This window comes from Sceloporus occidentalis, unplaced genomic scaffold (genome assembly GCF_023333645.1).
Source record: "Sceloporus occidentalis isolate IW3139 unplaced genomic scaffold, rSceOcc1.0.p SCAF_1, whole genome shotgun sequence".
Taxonomy (NCBI): domain Eukaryota; kingdom Metazoa; phylum Chordata; class Lepidosauria; order Squamata; family Phrynosomatidae; genus Sceloporus; species Sceloporus occidentalis.
The window spans coordinates 308908957-308928125 of record NW_028316981.1 but is presented as its reverse complement, the minus strand read 5'-3'; the positions used below and the strand labels follow the sequence as shown (position 1 = coordinate 308928125).

At 41.5% G+C, this 19169-nt stretch overlaps 1 protein-coding gene across 4 annotated transcripts in view; it reads right to left on the bottom strand.

The window, feature by feature from the left end:
- The window catches only part of LOC149324222 (ectopic P granules protein 5 homolog), a 77323-nt gene that overhangs the window by 23101 nt on the left and 35053 nt on the right, over window positions 1–19169 (bottom strand). For 3 of the 4 annotated variants that reach the window (XM_089497849.1, XM_089497858.1, XM_089497872.1), the window contains exons 17-30: window positions 18964–19104; window positions 17515–17659; window positions 16535–16732; window positions 14792–14902; window positions 14072–14191; window positions 13793–13959; window positions 11200–11427; window positions 9293–9416; window positions 7765–7909; window positions 5870–6041; window positions 5392–5554; window positions 3863–4005; window positions 2905–3061; window positions 372–566 (exon numbers count right to left, since the gene is read on the bottom strand). In XM_089497849.1, coding sequence (XP_089353975.1) covers window positions 372–566; window positions 2905–3061; window positions 3863–4005; window positions 5392–5554; window positions 5870–6041; window positions 7765–7909; window positions 9293–9416; window positions 11200–11427; window positions 13793–13959; window positions 14072–14191; window positions 14792–14902; window positions 16535–16732; window positions 17515–17659; window positions 18964–19104 — 2209 coding nt within the window. The remainder of the gene's footprint in view (window positions 1–371; window positions 567–2904; window positions 3062–3862; window positions 4006–5391; window positions 5555–5869; window positions 6042–7764; window positions 7910–9292; window positions 9417–11199; window positions 11428–13792; window positions 13960–14071; window positions 14192–14791; window positions 14903–16534; window positions 16733–17514; window positions 17660–18963; window positions 19105–19169) is intronic. The other variant, XM_089497867.1, reaches the window with a different exon arrangement.

Sequence of the window (19169 nt, the reverse complement as noted above, 5' to 3'; positions counted from 1 at the left end):
CCCATACAATGCTTCCCTTTAACCTTTCGTCAGAAGGTTGAGTGTATGAATGCTCTCTAGCATTAAAAAGTAAAGAAAAGAAAAGAAATACTTTAACAACCTAGAAGTCACTTCCAGTCACTTATACATTTATTTTGCTGTTTCAAGAAGGGGGACAAAGGTGTTTATAGTCAAAATTGCAACTAAACTACCCTTGGAGTCTATCTTTGGATCGAAAAGGTTTTTTTAAAACTGATTTATTTTTTTTTTTTACAAATCAAGAGCTGGGGGAGTCTGGAGAGGCGAAGGCCCATATGGGATCCATCTCCACCCCATCAAGAGCCGTATGCAAATTGCAGCCACCCTAAGGCCAATAATTGGAAGCCTCTTGCCTTTGTAAGCAGCATGAAGATGACATCACTATTGTCATCACCAAGGAAAGACACAACCTTCTCATACAAGTTCACAAATTCTTCTGGGGAAGCAACGGGAGTGAAGTAAGGAGAGAGGAGGGTACAGAGCCTCCGGTTCTTTAGAATGGTCTGGAGCACCGGCTTGCATTCAGACTTGGTTCCTGCAATGAACACCTGGAAAGAGACGAAAGTAACGTTTATGCTTGTGTATAAGTCAACATCATGTATAAACTGAGGGCAGGTTTTGGGGACAAAATTATGGATTTTGATATGATTCATGGATAAGTCAAAGGTGAAACTTAAGGGCAAGTAAAGGATGAAACAAAGGAAAATGATGCTACAGAATTCACAAAATTCCAGAAGACATAACTGTTTGTGCTCATCCCAAAGACTGGATGGATGAAGAGGGAACTATAGTAAATGGTGACTATGTGATGTATGTGGGAGGTGATCAGGCATGGGCAGGAGTAAAAAAATACACACGTGTCAAAAAGATGTAAAGGCAAGAGATAAAGTACAGTATTAACTATTATCACAAAGGAACCATCCTTTTCTCTGACTAGAGTGATAAAAGCTGAGAACTCTAATAGAGAACCCAAAAGACATTTCAATCCCTTCTACTCTCACAACATTGCTCCTTTGAGGGGAAGCGCCAAAAAGCTGCCACCACTGCTATTTTCCAATCCAGGCATTCAAGAAGGCCAGGCAGAAAGAGTAGAGGGGGTTGGTGCCTCTTTTGGGGTCTCCTGGGAGGCACTAAGCTCTCATCTTTCACTACTCTACTAAGAGAAGGAGATGGGTACTTTTTATTATAAGAGTTAAGGTGCAGTACTTACTTTGACCCATGGGCAAGTCAAACCCATGTTTTTTAGGTCAATTTTTTGACTAAAATTTCTTGACTTATACATGAGTATACAATATGCAGTATTCCTCAGTAAACAGACAGCTTTGCACAGCCCCTGGCTTTGCCATTCCCTGTGAAAAGCTCATTTACCTTTGGACTATCAAACTAGAGCAGATTCATTGATTCAATTGTTAAATAGGGATTCAACACATAGATAAATTCCACTGACCCAATTAGTCTGTTCTGGTGGAGATCAACAACAGGACTGAGGTCTTTAAGGAGACTCAAAATTCACTGTTGTTTTTCCTAAGTATCAACACTTAAACTATGACTGAGGTGGGCTATTTATACAATGATCTCCAGAGAGAACTACCTCTCCAGTGTTGTTTCAATCCATGGTCAGGATCAGGACCATGATACACGCAGGGTTCATGGGCCACCTTTTAAAAAAAAAAAGAGCACCAATGTCCTTTAGGGATGCGTGGAGGGGGTAACTTTGCTATGTTTTCAGTCTCCCCTCCCAAAGGGTTCCCTCCCGTCTTCAAAAATGAAGCAAATTTTAGTCACCTCCTTTTTGGAGGGGAACAAAAAGCTGTAGCTGGGGCCTAAAATACACCAGGAAGGGCTGAAGTATCAGCAAAATTCTTACCAAGCCATACCTCTAAGGGGGACCTTTCTCAATTAAACAAAAAATTGGTGGAAAGGAGGGGCTGGAGAAAGTGGCCCTCTAAAGAGGAGAAACAGAGTGGCCCCTAGATCTTGGAACTTACATATCTCTAGCCTAGATTGTACAGTGGTACCCCAGGATACGAATGCGCCGCCTTACGAAATTTCCAGGTTACGAAAGAAATTCACTTAATTAATTGTTTCCGGGTTACGAAGGTTATTCCGGGTTGCGAAAGAAATTTTGGTGCTTTTCGGCGCGATTTCGCACGAAATCGCGGCTTTCGCTATTAAAGCCTATGGGCTTTTTCGGCTAGCGAAAGTTTCCGGGTTACGAAAGCGGCGGCGGAACGAATTACTTTCGTAACCCGGGGTACCACTGTACTTGGATTTACAAAACTAAGAGACCCCTCTTTGGCAACACTTTCTGCAGGCCCAGGTGGGTCATGTTCCTGGCTGTGGTACTTCACTTGTGGCAAACAATCCTCTTGGAGGCTTGACTGGCACCAACATTAGTTTCTCTTCAGAGCCAGGTCACAACATTAACTATTAAAACCTTTGGGGCCTAATTCACTTTTAAGCATGTGCAATATTTTAGCCTTTTTAAGCTATTTTAAACTGTTTCAGCTGTTTAACATGTTTTTATCATGCTTAAATTATTTGCTGATTTTACTTTGAAATTGTTTGAATTGTTCTGTAAACTGTCCTAAGATCTTATGATCTTGGTCCCTTCTAAAAGAAAGGCAGCATACAAATGAAATAAATAAATGGGGAAAAAAATTTTTTCAAGTAGCAATAAGTAAGTAGCTTTATGATCTTAAATTTCATAGCTGTATGGAACTCAGTATTAAGGGGAATTCTGTATTGTTAAGCTACATTTCAGTTTGCTTGTTTTAGCTGTTTAAAATATTCCTTGTTGGATACATAAGCTGGAGGTAAAGAGTCAAAAGCCAATTAAAATGTTCAGGAACAACAGCAACAAAATCTCATTCCAGAGCAGCTTACCTGCCCCAGGATCTCTATGCAGGAGGTAAAGAACTGCCTGGATGGAGGGTGACGTTGTGTTTCATCGCAGACAAATCCCACCAGTGCATAGAACAGATTGATCCCAACTCGATGAATCCCAGGCACAGACTGACGTTTATAGAGATTTATTAAAGCTCTGAAGAAAACAAAAAGACAAATGACATTTGAAAACAAAGCAGCCAAAAATTGTAGGAAATAATAATTTAAAAAAAGAACGTATGAAAGTCTTTTATTCAGTGAAGTTGAATTCAATAGTAATACAAGTTGTTGTTGTCAGCCTCTGCCACAGTCCCGTTTGCACAGGGAGACCTTGGATATTCTCTGGATGGCAAGGCAGATCAATCCACTGATGCTGGGGTTCCAACCACGCGATGGTCGCAAAGCATTGCTCTGCCCTGCCATCCCAGAATGACCCTTCACAGTAAGTATAACTTCTCACTTCTGTGCAACCAGCAAGACTGCCCAAGCACTTGCACAATGCGTTGCTATAATTTCATAGCCTTCCTTTTTGAAGTATGAGTCCTATTCATGCTTAGGAAATTCTGAGACAACTGAATAGTTGTCCAAAAAGGTGTCTTTTCTAAGCCATTTAAGTTCCCTCTTATCAAAGAGTGGCTGAGCCAAAGCCCAACTCAATTACAGCTGGTGGATTCCAGTTTTATTTGGAGCAGGGCACTGTATCTACTCCAGGTTTTAGCATAAATTTTAAAGGAGCTATTCAAATTGTCAAATCTGTTGTGAGGGTACGGCTCAACACCTGGATAGGTCTTTCGAAGTTCGATCATTGGAGGAGCTATATAAGGTGCTGAATTCATTTTGGTAAACAGGTGCTCCACTGACATTGAATTCAACATCGAACACTGCTACAACTCTGTGTTCAAGGTTTTAATTATCAGAACCAAAAAGAATCAAGATTTAACCAACCTAACCTACTTACGTTATAAAGTTTTCCATGTGAACAGCAGCTTCCACAACACTCAGAGAAGGTGGCTTAGTGGCTTCTGCTTGCAGTTGTTTCACTTCTTTCTCCAAAACATGAAGCTGCTGACCAACAGCTTCATTTTTGTACTTTCCTTCAAACTTAAAAGGAGATAAGTAGTTACAGCAAAGCTCTTGCATACTTTCATCCACCTTTGAACACAGACACCAGGAGGGTAGCTAACTCAGACTCACCCCATGAAATTTTGAAAATCTGAACTCTTTTTAACCCTCATGCGCTGGAACAAAAGAACTTGCTTTGAGTGTGTAGCATGTATTTTCTGACCTCAATAGCAATGGCAATGTATTGTGGGTTATAAAAACACACCATGTCCAAATTTTTGTTTGGCCTAAATCAAGCAAGTTCATTCAAACACCTAGAGCCAGAAAGCACATGGTAGCTCACTGTAAAATAAAGGAAAATAAAATCAGAGAAAAATTAGGAAAACTATGCATTGTACTGTTGGATATCACCTGACCCCAAATAATTATAATGTATAATTATAATGAATTATCATCTCCTGCCCAGTGGGGAAAAAATCTATTCCCTACCAAATGGCCCAACCTACAGATAACCACAGCACACCACTTCTGCTTTACTGCATTGTGGCTTGCTGGAAAATGGCATGGGACAAAAGTAATGGAATGGCAAATAGTAGTAGCAGTAGTATTAGTAATAGCAACAACAACAATATCAATAGATCTGTTCAGACTACTTGTGTCCCAACTACTATTGTTCAGAAAAAGAAATCTAAGTAGCAAATTCGGGGACACTTTACAACTGTGCTAGTGACAGAAATCACCAAATGACTGCATCTTAGGTCTAGTTCTGTGTGGTTTTCACAACTAAACATAATTCCAGGGGACAAAAAATTTCTGTCTTAATGCAAAAGGGTTAAAAAGAGACAGAAAGGAAGTATTTAGTCTTCATTAGTGGCAGGGAGGTGGCACAAGGCATAGGAAGCTGCTTGAGAGAATTCAATTGGTGTATCCACAGGTGAGAGTCACATGGTCCATGGGCTCTAAGAAGTCCCAAGACCATTTTTAATGGCCTTCCTGCCCTCTCAAAAAATGGGTGTATTGTACCTCCACGGGATATAATCCTCCTCTGAAAGGCATGGCCCACACATTTTCTTTTAGCAAAATGACTACATTTTTGACAAACCAGATTTATTTGGAGGGAGTGGTGCAGTCCACAAAGAGCCTTGGAGATTTTTTTAAAAAATGGCTGCCTCCAGAACTTGCACATTGCTGATTTCACTCAGTGACATCAACACTTACTTGGTTTGTTGGATCATAGCCAGAAAGAGGTCTTTTCCATTAACTGCTACAACCTGATCCTTTTTCCTAGGAATAGCAAGTATGGACTTCCATATGCAAAACAGTGAGCTACTATTAAGCTATGGCCCCAGACCAAGATGAGAAGAAATTAGAAGGAGGCTGGTTGAGGTCGTTGAACAAGAAAGAATGTGGGATTTTTGTTCGAACCTGGATTGTGACAAGTGAGGCTCCCTGGCAACCTTTGCCAGAACTCCCACGACACTCTAGTGGAATGATAACTTGTTCTTCTCTATTGGTGTAAAGTTTCGGCAGCGTATCCAATATTTCATTGTTGAAAGCAACTTGTTGGGATTCCCGCAGGGCTGCAGATCTGAAAAATTAATAGCCCACGTGTTTGTTAGGAAAGCTCTGGCTTGCAACCCTTCTCAGGTGGTTAGGCTATCAGGCGCTTGAGATTTTTTTTATCACAAGGGACATCCCATGTAGAGAACAGGAGTAAATGTACCCAGCTTATTTAAAAGGTTTATATACAGTACTCTGGACACTAAACACAGGCCTGCAGCAAAGGGAAGCTTCTCTCTCCTGAAGAAGAGAGTTTGGGATGTATTTAAGGGTATAGTGACTGAACACAAGAGGGTGGAATTGAGGTTAAGTGTCCAAGCACAGCAACAACAGCATTTCTCACTTGGCATGGTGTTGCAGGATGCGGAGGTTGGCACGAGTCAGTTCTTTGGATTCACTTGGACTGACCAAGCTAGCAGAAGATATAATAGGCACTGGAGCTTTCATTGGCTGAAGGGAAAGAGAGGCCTGAGGAACATCATATATCTTTAAACTGCTGATAATTCTCTCCTTGGCTGAAAGGGAAGAAAAAATGAAGTTCACCAACTATTCCTGCTTCCCAGGTGGCTGAAAGATTTAGAATAAGGATACAGCATGGTTGGTTCAATTCTCCATTCAGGCAAAGAAATCCACTGGCTGACCTTGGGCAAATCACACACTCTCAGCCCCAGAAAACCTCATGATAGGGTCACCTTAGAATCATCATAAGTAGGAAATGACTTGAAGGCAAGCAACAACAACAACTAAGAGATGCGTTATTGTTAATTGCCATCAAGTAAACTTTCACTTATGGGGACCCTACAAGTGAGACCTCCAAGAGCCCCAGCCATCAATTCCACTTCTTTTTCATTGTAGTGGGACTGTGTGCTCCTGTGAGGTAAGGGACTATGCTGATGGTAGCACTGCTGCTGCTAAGACCTCCCAAGACAGACAGGCTTTTGCTGAGGAGTCCGACTAAATGTGCCAGACCAGCTACTGGACAGCAGCAATAGTGGAGCGTGATACTGGCAGAAGATCGCTCAGAGAAAACAATAGTGACACTTCAGCTAACTCTTTGTCTTAATGTGCAGAAGGCGGCAATATATTCATAAATGCCTTTTACTTCTAAAATCCTAGAAACAGGTAGGTAAGTATAAAACATTTCAACTATAAAAATCATTTTAATATGTTCTCGTTGTTGTGTTTCTTGAAGTTGTTTCTGACTTATGGCAACTCTAAGGTTATCATGGGGTTTTCTTGGCAAGATGAAGTTTGCCATTGCCTCTTCCCCTGAAGCTGAGAGCCTGTTACTTGGCTAAGGTCATCCAGTGGGTTTCATGGCCAAGCTGAGAATCGAACCCTGGTCTCCAGAGTCCTAGTCCAACACTCAAACCATTACGCCATGTAATTTAATACTACAGTTTAATACTACAAAAGTAAAAATGTGGAAAGCTTAAACAATTAAACTGCTATTATATTGGTATTTACTTGCTTTTATTGCTGAAATTGTGTTATTTTAACATGTTTTAACTCTTACTTAGCTTATTCAATTTTTTTGATTTTATTAATTGTCCACACACCATATTACAATATAATATACATGCACTTATACACCATAATTTATATTATAATATTCCAGTTTCATAATTTCCTGATAAATTTCATGTAACATATTACAAATCATATATTGTGTATCATGTATAATTTTAATATGTATATGTTGTTCATCGCTTTTACCCATTTTGCGACCCATTACCACTCCATTACTATTCCTTTCTATTTCTTCAACCCAAATTTCCTCCTGCTCTCACCTTCTACAGTTCTTCCACATCCTTCCTTTAACTTTCATACCTAGAATTCTCTTGTCTTTCATTTTTCTCCCCTCCTCATACTTTTCTAACTCATCTTAGTTCTTTCTGTTTATCCCTCCTAATATATCCTTACTTTCCTCTCACCCTATACCTACACAGTTTATTCAGTTTTGATTGCCTTCATTGCTAATTCCTGGGTCTTCACTACTGAAGTATATAATGCCTAGATCAGGTATTTTGCCTTTTGTGTAAACACTGGCAAATACAGAATAACTTAGTTCCAGGGAATTGTTTAGCATCTTGAAAAACTTACATGTTTTCAGAACGTCCCTGGAGTGTACTGAACTTTCCTTCTACATCCCAAATTAAAATAATTATACATTACACTGGGGATGTACAAGATGTTTGTTTCTTATCATTACTTTCTAACATATTCCCAACATCTTACCCAACAGAGGATTAGTGAAGTCTGTTTGTGCTGACATAGTACTTGAGGTCACATGGGATTCTACCCGGGCTTGAAACCAGGAGTCTAGTGCTTCCTGGAATTCATGCTGAATACATTCAACATTCACAAATTCGATCCACAAATCCTAGAACCAAAGCAGAGAAATAAAGAAGAGTTGGACAAATGTAGCTCATTCAGAGTTTTTTCAGTGAAAGTAATGGATCACATGGCTGCATTTGACACAGGCCATAGCAGAAATGCAGAGCTGTGCTAACTGCTCATTCTTATTCAAAGGGAAGTATCAACCCTTTCTGTAGTTCCACTCCATCCACCACTTGTAATATTACTTCAAGGCATTCCCAAAAGGAGTCATGTATATAAATGCTTTCTCAACCAAAAGAAGCAGTGCACTATCCAGAAAGAAGTACCTACTGCATTAGTCAAGAATGGGTGACATTTTCTGAAATCCAAGCCATCCTTCATTCCCAGGGGGAAAAAAAACCCGGAGAGCCATTTGAAATAAAATCAGGAGAATCACAGAACTGTAGACTCGGAAAGCACCTCATAGGTCAACTATTGACACTTCTTGGTAATGCTGAAATCCCCCCCCCCCAAAAAAAAAACTAAAACCACAGCTAGAACATCAATTGGGTGTTGGGACTGAAACTGTTATGGTTTTGTGTTTAGATGTTTAAATATGTGTTCGTTTGGTTTATTTTTGTGTATGTGTATTTGTCCATGTCTATGTATTTAATTAACTATTTAACTATATATCTATATATATATACACACACACACACACACACACACACACACACACACACACACACATCAATTCATGGCCTAGCCTCTGGAGCAGCAGAAAACAAGTTCACTCCATCTTCAACATGACAGCCCTTCAGATATTTAAAAATGTCTCTTTTATCACCTGATAAACTCTCTCTTCTCCAGGCTAAACATACTCAACTATCTCAACTGCCCCTCACAGGGCTTGTTTACAAGACCCTTTACCATCTTGGTTGCCCTCCTCTGGACACGTTCTTATTGCACATCCAGAACAAAAATATTGGAGAGGACTTCTCCATTCCTTCTCAGTCCTCTCTTCCCCTGGCTAATCCTATCCAGCTTCCTCAATCATTATGCTGGGATGCAGACTATGGGGTATCCACCCTAATAGAGACATTGGCAAAAAGTGCAACAGCCCACTCTGCTGAGGCAGGGGGGAAGAAAACTACCAAATTCATGAAGCCATGCTTACCATACCATAGAAAAAGACTGGGTAGAGATATCAAAGAGCATACATGCTAAACACATATATAATGGCTGGAAACCCGTTGGTTAGTCCCAACTCATTGACTCAGTTGTTGCATGTAGGCAACAAAGTCTAGGACAATGGTACCTGCCAGAAGAGCCTACTCAGAGAGAAGATATCTCCAGTATAGTTTCTCCAACTCCCAGAAATGGGGGGGGGGGGGGAGAGGGAGGGAGGGAGCTGTTGGGAAAAGAAACCCAAATCCATATGTTTTACCTGCTGGTTCTGCATGACCTTGGCAAGCCGGTGAGCATCATATTGCTTTGGTAAAGAGGGAATATACGTGTCCCCTTTCTGAAAGCTCTCTTCTTCCAGCCACAAAACATACATGTTGAAAAGCCTAAACGTACAACAATAAAAGGCAAAGCTTGTAGTGGGGGGTCGAGTTGGTTTTCATGTACACAACCATGCACTTGCTGTTTACTGCATACACACAGAAAAAAACATCAACACATAAGATCCAGATTTTACTCCTGGTATTTGATGGCAAGCCTGGAGGTGGAATTCAAGCCATCAAACTGTCTTCCAGGGACTGGGTCTCCTAAAATGATTAATGGCATCCTGAATGTGCAGATTAGCAACTGTGAAGAACCTTTCTCAAAAAAAAGCATGCCTTCTGTTGCCAATTTCCCCTGTGGGGAGGTGGGGGCGGTAGAGGCATCTCGAGGGCCCGTTACAGACGGGCACCCTAGCACGGACTCAGTCGATGCTAGGGTTAGAAAGGGGCGTCTCTTCCAGATGCCCCTATCCCTAGCACAGACTGAGTCCGTACGAAATGGCGGCGGCCGTTCCACATGGCCGCCACCATCTTGACATAGCGGACACACTGCGTCCGCACGTCGCGCCCCGGAAATGAAGCCGCGAGTGCGCACTTCGGCACTTGCGGCATCTCTTCCAGGTCGCAGGAAGGAGCACGATTTTTGCGCTCCTTCTGTGCAGTGTCCGGGAACTGCACCATTTGGCTGCTGCGGTTCCCGGATGCTGCAACTGGCGGCTGCAGCAGACTGCCGCTTTTCGGTGGTCTGTAACCCGCCTAGGATCCTCAAATTAATTCAGAGCAAAAAAGAATCTCCTACAGGATCAACCAGCATCCTGCCAGAACTGCAGAACTCCAGAACATTTCCACAAATATTTTGCAACATGCAGGAGAAACATGAAAGAGAAGGCCAATAAAGCTAGAAAGTTTAGAAATCTACACCTCTGCTATTGTGTCCTGAAAACTGTTCAAGACATGGGGTGGTGATGTTTGGAAGGGTATGGTGGAACTGAATAAGCCAGTGGGCAGATTCCTCACTCTGCACCAAACAGTTCTCACATGCAGTTCATACAAACTTAAGAGTTGGAAAGTATCACAAGGACCACCTAGTCCAACATTCTGTAATACAGGAATACACAACTAAAGCAGTCCTGAAAAATGCCCAGCCAATCTGAAATTTTCAGGATGGAACTTTAAGTCTCAATTTTGTGCTCTGCAGTACCACCATGGTAACAGCTGGAAGATATGTGAAGGAACACTGTTTGTGCAGTGGTTAAATGCCAATACTGCAGTCACAATGTTGTGAGTTCAAACCGTAGGGCTCCAGGGTGATTCAGCCTTCCATCCTTCCATAGGTTGGTAAAATGAGTACCCAGCTTGTTGGGGGCAATTGGCTAACCACTGTAAACTGCTCAAAGAGCGTAAACTGCTCAGCACTATGAATGGGGATAGAAATGTAAGTACTATTGCTGTTGCTACATCTAAAAACTTCCTTAAAGGTTGGCTTCTCTAAAACCTGAAGTCCTGCCAAACCCTTCTTGAAAACTATCTTACTAGAAGTCATCTGGCTGCCAACCCAGTCTATGCACTGTCAGCCCTGAACAAGAACTGGATACAGTTTGCAACATGTACAGTTCAATTTCAAGAAAGAAACTTCAATGGATCACAGGCTATCCCACTATTCCAAACATAGGGCTCACATATGCATCAGTCTACCTGATTTGGACCAGTAGTGGATAGACTGTGCACTCTATCTTGCAATGACACACCATCTTGCACACCATCTTGGCTCTCCACATTCGTAGAGGCACTCAGAAAAAGAATCCAGTTTATGCCAAAGCCTTCCTTGCCAGAGATTACTGATTACCTGACAAGCTCCTTGTGAAGTTCAGGGGAGGTCAAGTGGTCAGGCTTGGTGGATCCCCTTTCTGCTAAGTTTTCACTGCCACTTGCTCTACTGTCCATCCTGAGCGCTTTGCTGGCTGAGTGGTGAAAGTCTGCTGCCTCAATCAGGCGCTGTTTCAGGTCACTTAACAGGCTCAGGTGAACAGGACTTTGGAAAAATCTTTTCCCAATGCAACCATCTACAGGTAAACTTGGGGAAAAAAGAACGCTTGTCATTTACAGCCAACATAGGTGGGCACACCATAAAAGACCATTAAAGAAAGAGGAAAGGGGCATAATTACATGTAATTATTAAAAAGGAGTCACCATGACCTAAGGAAGGATGAATTCAGAGACATAGCCAGGTTAGTCTCAAGTATCAGTATGCAAAGGGATCTTGTAGCACCTTGAGACTAACTGTGCGAAAGAAGTTGTATAATGAGCATTCATAGACTTGGTCTACTTCACTCCATGCATCTGAGGAAGTAGACCAGGTCTACAAAAGCTTATACTACAACTTCTTTTACACAGCTAGTCTCAAAGGTGCTGCAAGATCCCTTTGCATAAGAAAGTTTGATTCCGTCTCTTTCAGAGCTTAGATACTTTAATCATGTTTTATTTTTTTTATATCATATACCAAATTTCTCCCGGGATGAGATCCATGGTGGTTCATGGACCAAAACTCCCAGGATTCTCCAAGCTAATATGGGTCAGGCTGCTTAGGAATCTTGGGAGCTGTAGTCAAAAAAAAAAATTATTATAGAGCTGTGATCTACCTGTGGACCATGTCACCACTGTGTGCATTCACTCAAAACTCAACCCATCTCTGTTACACACAGATCAATAATTATTTTTCAAAATTCTTCACAAAAATTCATATTTAATTACCATCTGCTCTTTGTTCTGGACCCCCTTGGATAAGAAAAAATGCAGGACCTCAAGCCCCATTGTTCCCAATGGCAGAGCAACATTGAGAATAATGGGGCTTGCTGTCTGCAGTACTTAAATCCTCGGATGGCAAGCCCACAGATAACAAGAGCCCAACTATACATATTTCTAAGCGTGTTTCTTCTCCCACAACACACATTTTTCTTGGAAAAAAAGAGAGCTCATTTTACATTCATTACGTTCCTTTTTTGAACTGAGAAATAGTTGGAACTTTCAGGAAGTATGAAAGTCAATGAACAATTTTGAACAAACTCCAATCTACAAACTATTCCAGGAGGAGTATATCTGGACAATTTGTATTTGAATTCTCAAACAACAAATTCCTCAAACATCACTGTTATATACCAAGCATTTCACCCAGGTAAAATCTAGGAAAATAAATGTTATTTACAGAAGGGTGTTGAAAGACAGTTAAGAGAAGAACTTGCTGTATAAACCAAAGGAAATATACATGTTCACTGATGGAAGACAGGCAAGGTGCTTGATTTCTGGTCAGAAGAAGTTTCCAATTGATAAAGCATCCTGCACTGGCAGCTAATTATCCCAAACCTCAAAAGCTATGAAGTTACCTTATATAGATCGGACTGTTTGTCCATGTAACCCAGTATGGTCAATGCCAGTGGTAGGGAAAGTTGCCCTGTGGGTTGCATGTGTCTCCCACTGTGGGTGTTAGAATAGTAACAAGCTCTACACTTGAGCCATTATAGGGTTAATAACCATTACAGGGTTAATGGAGAGCTACTGAGAACACAGATTACTTCCACCTGTATATGCATAGCTCTAATCAACTTCAGAGTCTTATGATAAGGCTAACTTTGTAGTGAGCTCTCTCTCTCTCTTCCTCTTTTGCTCACTCTATTCTCAGCCTTCTTTTCTGTTGCATTATACTTGTGTTATTTGCCTGTATTATATAGTTTGCATTATTCTTTGTTATTCGTTATTATTATGTTTGCCATTGCCTCTATGGTTTATTTTGTATCCTTCGTATATATGGATTTTGTATGGTTCTGTCACAAATATTGTTTGTTACTCTTTTAAGTATTTATAGATCAAGCCTTGTTATAGTATCTTGTCTCAATTAGTCTCTTTTCAAATCCATTGTTCCAACAGTGGGAAGCCCCGCACCCACCTAAACGTACTCCATCCATCCTCCAGCCCCTGCTCATGTCAACTGGGAGAGAAGACAGCGCTTTATAAATAAAGGTTAATAATAATAAAAAGACAATCAGCCCCAACAAAAACTATGCTCAATAATACATTAGCAATCTTAGATCCCTCTAGTAGTTTTCATTCTAATGCCCCCAACTCATTCCTAGCCACCCTCTTAATCCTCCAAAAATCCCAGAAATCCAAATTGAAAATTATTTCTGGTCACTTCTGGATGTGTTTTTTGTTTTGTTTTGTTTTGGGGGGGTTGCTTATTTTGGGCACTATTCCCCGTTGCAGGAATGAAAATTGTTCCCCCATGCCCAACCCCTGGTCTGTTCAAAGTGAAGGCAAAGAAAGGCCTTTTGCATGCCACCAGACCATTTGAAAAACACAAGTTATCAGTTATGTAAACCTAGCACTTTTTGCATCCAGAGCCACTCATCAGATTCAATAAAGCAGCCTGTAAAATGCTAACTCACCCATACTGTGGTCCTGGTCGATGAAGGTAGAGAAGGAAGAATTTCTGCCATATGAGAGGAAGGAGGGGATGATCAGCCGGCGTAACAATTGCTTGATGAGCCCAACGGTAGATAAGAAGCCGCTGAAGAGAAGGCACAATAGGCAACTTCAGCTGGGTCTGAGCTCTCTGGAAGAAGAGGAGATGTTTATTATGTTGGCTTCAAAAACTGGGAAACCAAGTTAAATTCCATGCCACTTTTAGAGAAGACATTTGTCACAGGAAGACATTTCTCTTTTACCTTTAGAGCCTGATCAGGAGTCAAGGAGTTGATGACCAACTCTCTTTCCACAACCCTACGAAGTTGGGAATCCTCTTCAAATATTGATTCTGTATTCAGAATGGTCCAGGCAAACCAAATCTATAAATAGTAAAGAAAATGGTAACAGCAAAGACAAGATCGGAAAGCCTAGCAGCATTTCCTCCAGGATGATCTTTCTAAACCAGGGGTGGGGAAAATGTGGCCCCTGGATTCCACTTCCATGGTCCCTGGAGCCTCATAACAGTCACCATCCCTAAGTCCCACAAGCTCACCATTTTTTTTTTAAAAGGCTCAATTTTTGAGCAATTTATGGCCCAACAATGTATAGAAAATCTCTCAAATACATGAAAACATGTAAAAGCAGTCTCACCTCACCAATATTGCTACCAGACTGCAACCACTGCCTAATACCTGTTATCTTCTGCAGCCCGTTTCAAAAGGGCAACGTGAAGGGACATAAGGTTACTTTTAGTCACCATTTTGATAAGAACTGAAGAGAGAAATTTGAGGTATTTGGGCTTCTTGTGGTGGCGGGGAGGTGAAGCTGAAGGAGATGGGGAGGGAAATTGGCTCCGGACTGCAAACTGTCCATTTCAGTTCTAGACCTCCAACCGTGTCAAGTCACCCAAGGCAGGGACATCTTCCACAGTGAAAGACCAAGGATGAACAATTTCTTCTAAGTCTTTAGCACTTCCTTACCTGTGTGGGATTAGCATTTCCCTCAATGAAAGAAGGTGTGATGTTGCCAGCCACAATCCAGCTGACTAGGGAAGACAGCAGCCCTTTGTCACAGTGGTAGCCCAAAGCATTCTGGGTTGTACAAGAGAGAGAAAGCTGGTCAGAAAATACTGTGTTGTCAGAGAACGGAGTTTGGGATTCCAATTTTAATAGAGGAAAGGCAGTAAGATTGAGGCAGCTCTGCCAATGTGCAGAACTGTGGATTTATGTGGAGTCAAATGTTACACACTTGAACTTATAAAAATACATTTTGCTCCATGTTCTAAACAACATTAGACTTAACAACACTGGATGAATTATGTATGAAAGGAAAGACAGAAAGAAACATAATTCCTAGAAATGTGGCAATTTAAATCATGAACACAACAGGTGGGCATAAAAACAAGAGGGTCTCGCAGATGCAGAGTAAACAAGCACAAACCCAATTTTTCCAATAGAGAAAATAAATACCTTTCCTAGGTATCATGCTGATGTGCTAGAAAATGATAACAGCTGGCATTCTTTTAGTTACAAAATCTTAAGTTAGACTTTTGATAGTGTAATTTTTTCCTATTCGCATTTACTTGCATGGTATCGTTGCCATGATAGTAAATGCTTCTGAAACTCATCTTAAAATCCAGTCAGATGTCCTAACCCCATGGTGGCAAACCTATGGCACACGTGTCCTCTCTGGCACACAAAGGCATTTCTGAGGGCACACAGAGAGATGGGAACACAGGGAAAGAGGAGACAGCTAAAGGCCCAGGAGGGTGGGGAAGAGGAACAGGTGTGTGTCTCTTCCTTCTCTTCTCCCCACCCTCCTGGGCCTTCAGCTGTCTCTAGGGAAGTCCTGCCCCCAGAAGGCAGAAGCCCACCCCTAGAAGGCGGACGCCCCCCCCCCCGAAGTCCTGTCCCCCCAGGAAGTCTCACCCCCCACCCAGCAACAGGTAACACCCAGTGTGGGAATGCCTTTGAGTTTCGGCACTCGGTCTCTAAAAGGTTTGCCATCAAACCTTCTGTGTTGCTAGCAAGGGCATTGCAAGATAATGTGTTCACCCCCCTCCCACCACTGAGCAATGGTGCAAGGAGCAGAAGCAGGAACTCCGGCAGAGTCCTACTGCATCTCTTCATCACATCATCACTAGCAGGAGGGAGACAGTCACATCATCCTAAAGCATCACCAGTGCCACAGAAATCCATTGCTTGGGAAGGCTGACTGGCTCTTAAGATGAGTTTCAGAGGTCAGGTTAGGAGATGGAACATAGTTATGACACTGTAGCTAAGTCTCTAATGCAGGGCCTCAGCCAATATTTATAAGACTGCAAAAAGGAGGTAGGGTCCACATCAAATGTTTATAGGTTGAAACTCCCCTTATCCAGAATTCAAAATCTGAAATATTCCAAAATCTAAACTTATCTGTGTAGGTGACTGAGATAGTGACACTTTTGCTTTCTTGTGGTTCAATGAACACAAAATTAATAGTCTGCGTATTATTAGTCTATATGCAACTTAAATTAATTTTATGTTTAGACTTGGATTCCATCTGCAAGATATCTCATTATGTATATGTAAATAATCCAAAATCAGAAAAACTCCATAATCCAAATCTCTTTTGGTCCCAGGCATTTCAGATAAGGCAGATTCAAACTGTACAATGTACATTTTTGTAACAGCAGCACAGAGTTGAGAATTTTTAAAAGCTACTCAAAAGTGGATTATTCAAACCTTGTGTTGCTGGTAGAGTAGTTTCTGGACACAGTCTTCTTGGTTGAACTGAAATGCAGCTTGGCATAAGTGATCTATCAGGCAGAGATTGGCTCTTTCCTTGTGCCAGAGTGGCTGACTGGTGAGGGCCTGGACCCAGAACTCCAGGACAGCAGCTGGCCCAATGCCACTGGGCTGGCTGCTTATATAAACATGACTCTGTTAAGAGAAAAGGGTGGAATGATCAAATGGCTCACAGGGAGAAGAACCCTTAGGATGACAACATTAAGTGCTGGCTGGGATGGGTATGTGGATAAGCAGTCTGAAAATGCTCAGCAAAAAGCATTTGATCCACTGTCCAGGGTCTGAGGCTCACACTCATCTTTAATACAGTCAAGTCCCTGTTAATGTACTATTTAACTACAATTTTACATGTGTTTTTTAATCAAAGATTGGAAAAGCTTATGGACTCCAACCCCCAGAATTCTTCATCAACTGGCTATGTTCGGTAAGGGATTCTGGGAGCTGTTATCCAAAGCGGGATGGGGGAACCTTTTTTTTCCAAACTCTGCTACTGTCTGCTGTTGTACATTCTGGCATACACATATTCAATAATGTTAGTGTCACCCCTGAGACCAACTTTCTTCTAGTCAGCAGAAGTCTTATCCAAATGAAGCCTGTCATGCCATATTCACTGGGGCGCATCAGGAGCACGAAGGTTGACACAGATGGCCAGATTATCAAATTTTGCAATTCCACCAGCTTCATCTCTACTGGTATGTCTCAGGTTTCACAATAAGTGAGGGAACACTCAAAAGAATGGCCCCACTACTCCACTCCAGTACTGAACTTGTGTAAATAGAAGACACAAGCAGTGATTTTGACATTAGGCACCAATCCTTGCAACACGTATTCTGAATTGTATGGACTGATGTGTATGAAATAGAAGATTCCACATGAATTGGTGAGTATTTAAGGCACCTAATTTCTTCAATCCTGACCTGTATCATGCAGTTGAGCAACTTAATGTTTTCGCCATAACTTGTCCCAGTTATGTGCTGAGTGACCTTCTGCGTCACCTGCTGTGTCATCCCTTGCGGAACACCACTGTCCAGTTGAAGGAACTGATGGAGGTATGACAGAAACCTAGGGAAAAAAACCAGACAAGTTGCCATCATACTCTCTGGACATAAGAGCAGCTGTTTCAGTACACACACACACGGAGACACAAGCCAAAATGATCCATCACAAAGAGCTCTTGGACTCAGCAGCAGAAGTATGGTGCAAGATCAGGAAAAAGAATAAAGGATTCAGTATTTGCTATCCTCTGAATAAGAAGATCAAAGAAGCATTAGGACATGTGGGTAGATAAAAGCAAATTATATTCTACACCCCTCAGCAGAGCTGAGACTGTTCATGTGGAGATTACCAGGTTGAGTTAGCCTTTTTCATCCCTTCAGTTCATTGTAAGTACAGTGGACCCTTGTTATACGCTGGGGTTTGGATCCAAGATCCCCCATGGATAACAAAATCTGTGGATGCTCAAGTCCCATTAAATATAATGACATAGCAAAATGGTGTCCCTAATAAAAAATGGAAAATCAAGGTTTGATATTTGAAATTTATACTTTTTTTGAACATTTTCAAACAGTGGATGCTTGAATCCATGTATGAAAAAATCCGTGTATAAGAAGGGCTGAGTGTATTTCTTCAGATAAGGTCTGGATAAGGAACACAATAATGAACAGGTAACATGGAAATACTAACTGGACAAGCCGGAGGCTCAAAGATGGGGTTAGAATCTGCAAAGACCACAGGTCAGTCTCCTAATATTTATGCTGTCTTTGGACAACAAAGAGGCATCTACCACCTCCCTCTTAACAAGGCCAAGGCAGATTACCTCAGATCTTGCCTGCTTCTGATAACAAATTAAATTCCTCAGTCCTATGCAACTTCCACCCACAGTTCTCGTTCCATGTCTGTCATAAAACATCAGAAAAGGGCAGTCAACATAGTAGCAGAACTTGGCATACAGGATGCCCAAAGACCAGTCTCAGGAATCTTCAGGGGATCAGGAGTCTAGAAGACTCCTGAAGGTATTGCACATCAAAAATAGTAAAGGTAAAACTAGAATAGTTCAATGAAAAAGCATAAAGAAAGATGCAGCTTCAAGTCTTGGAATCTCCTGTGTGATGAAGGCAGGGTGGAGAACAGTTTTTTTCCTGAGACTTCAAAGAGCACCTGCCAGAGGACAAAACTGAGCTACAGAGACAGCTTCCTACATCCTATGACTACTTCTTGTAACAGGCCATCAGGCAGACATCACTGGGTTATTGTGAAAACTCAGTCCCACACGTTTCATTCTAAGATCCTTTGAAGAACAGCAAAATACATGTGATAGACAGAACTAACACATCTGTACTAGACATCTGGGTAAGTCTGGAGCTTACTGTTCATTTTTCAGTAGATAATACTGGCACGGGTAGAACAATGGTAAGACTTTGTCAAGCACATGAACAACTGTCATCAGATAACGCGACTGCACAAGAATGCCCAGGAGAGGGATCCCTTCAGCACAGAACTTCTCAACACTGTGAAAACAAAAGGAGACATTTAAAAAAGAAAACCTATTTTATAGATAATACTAGAATGATCA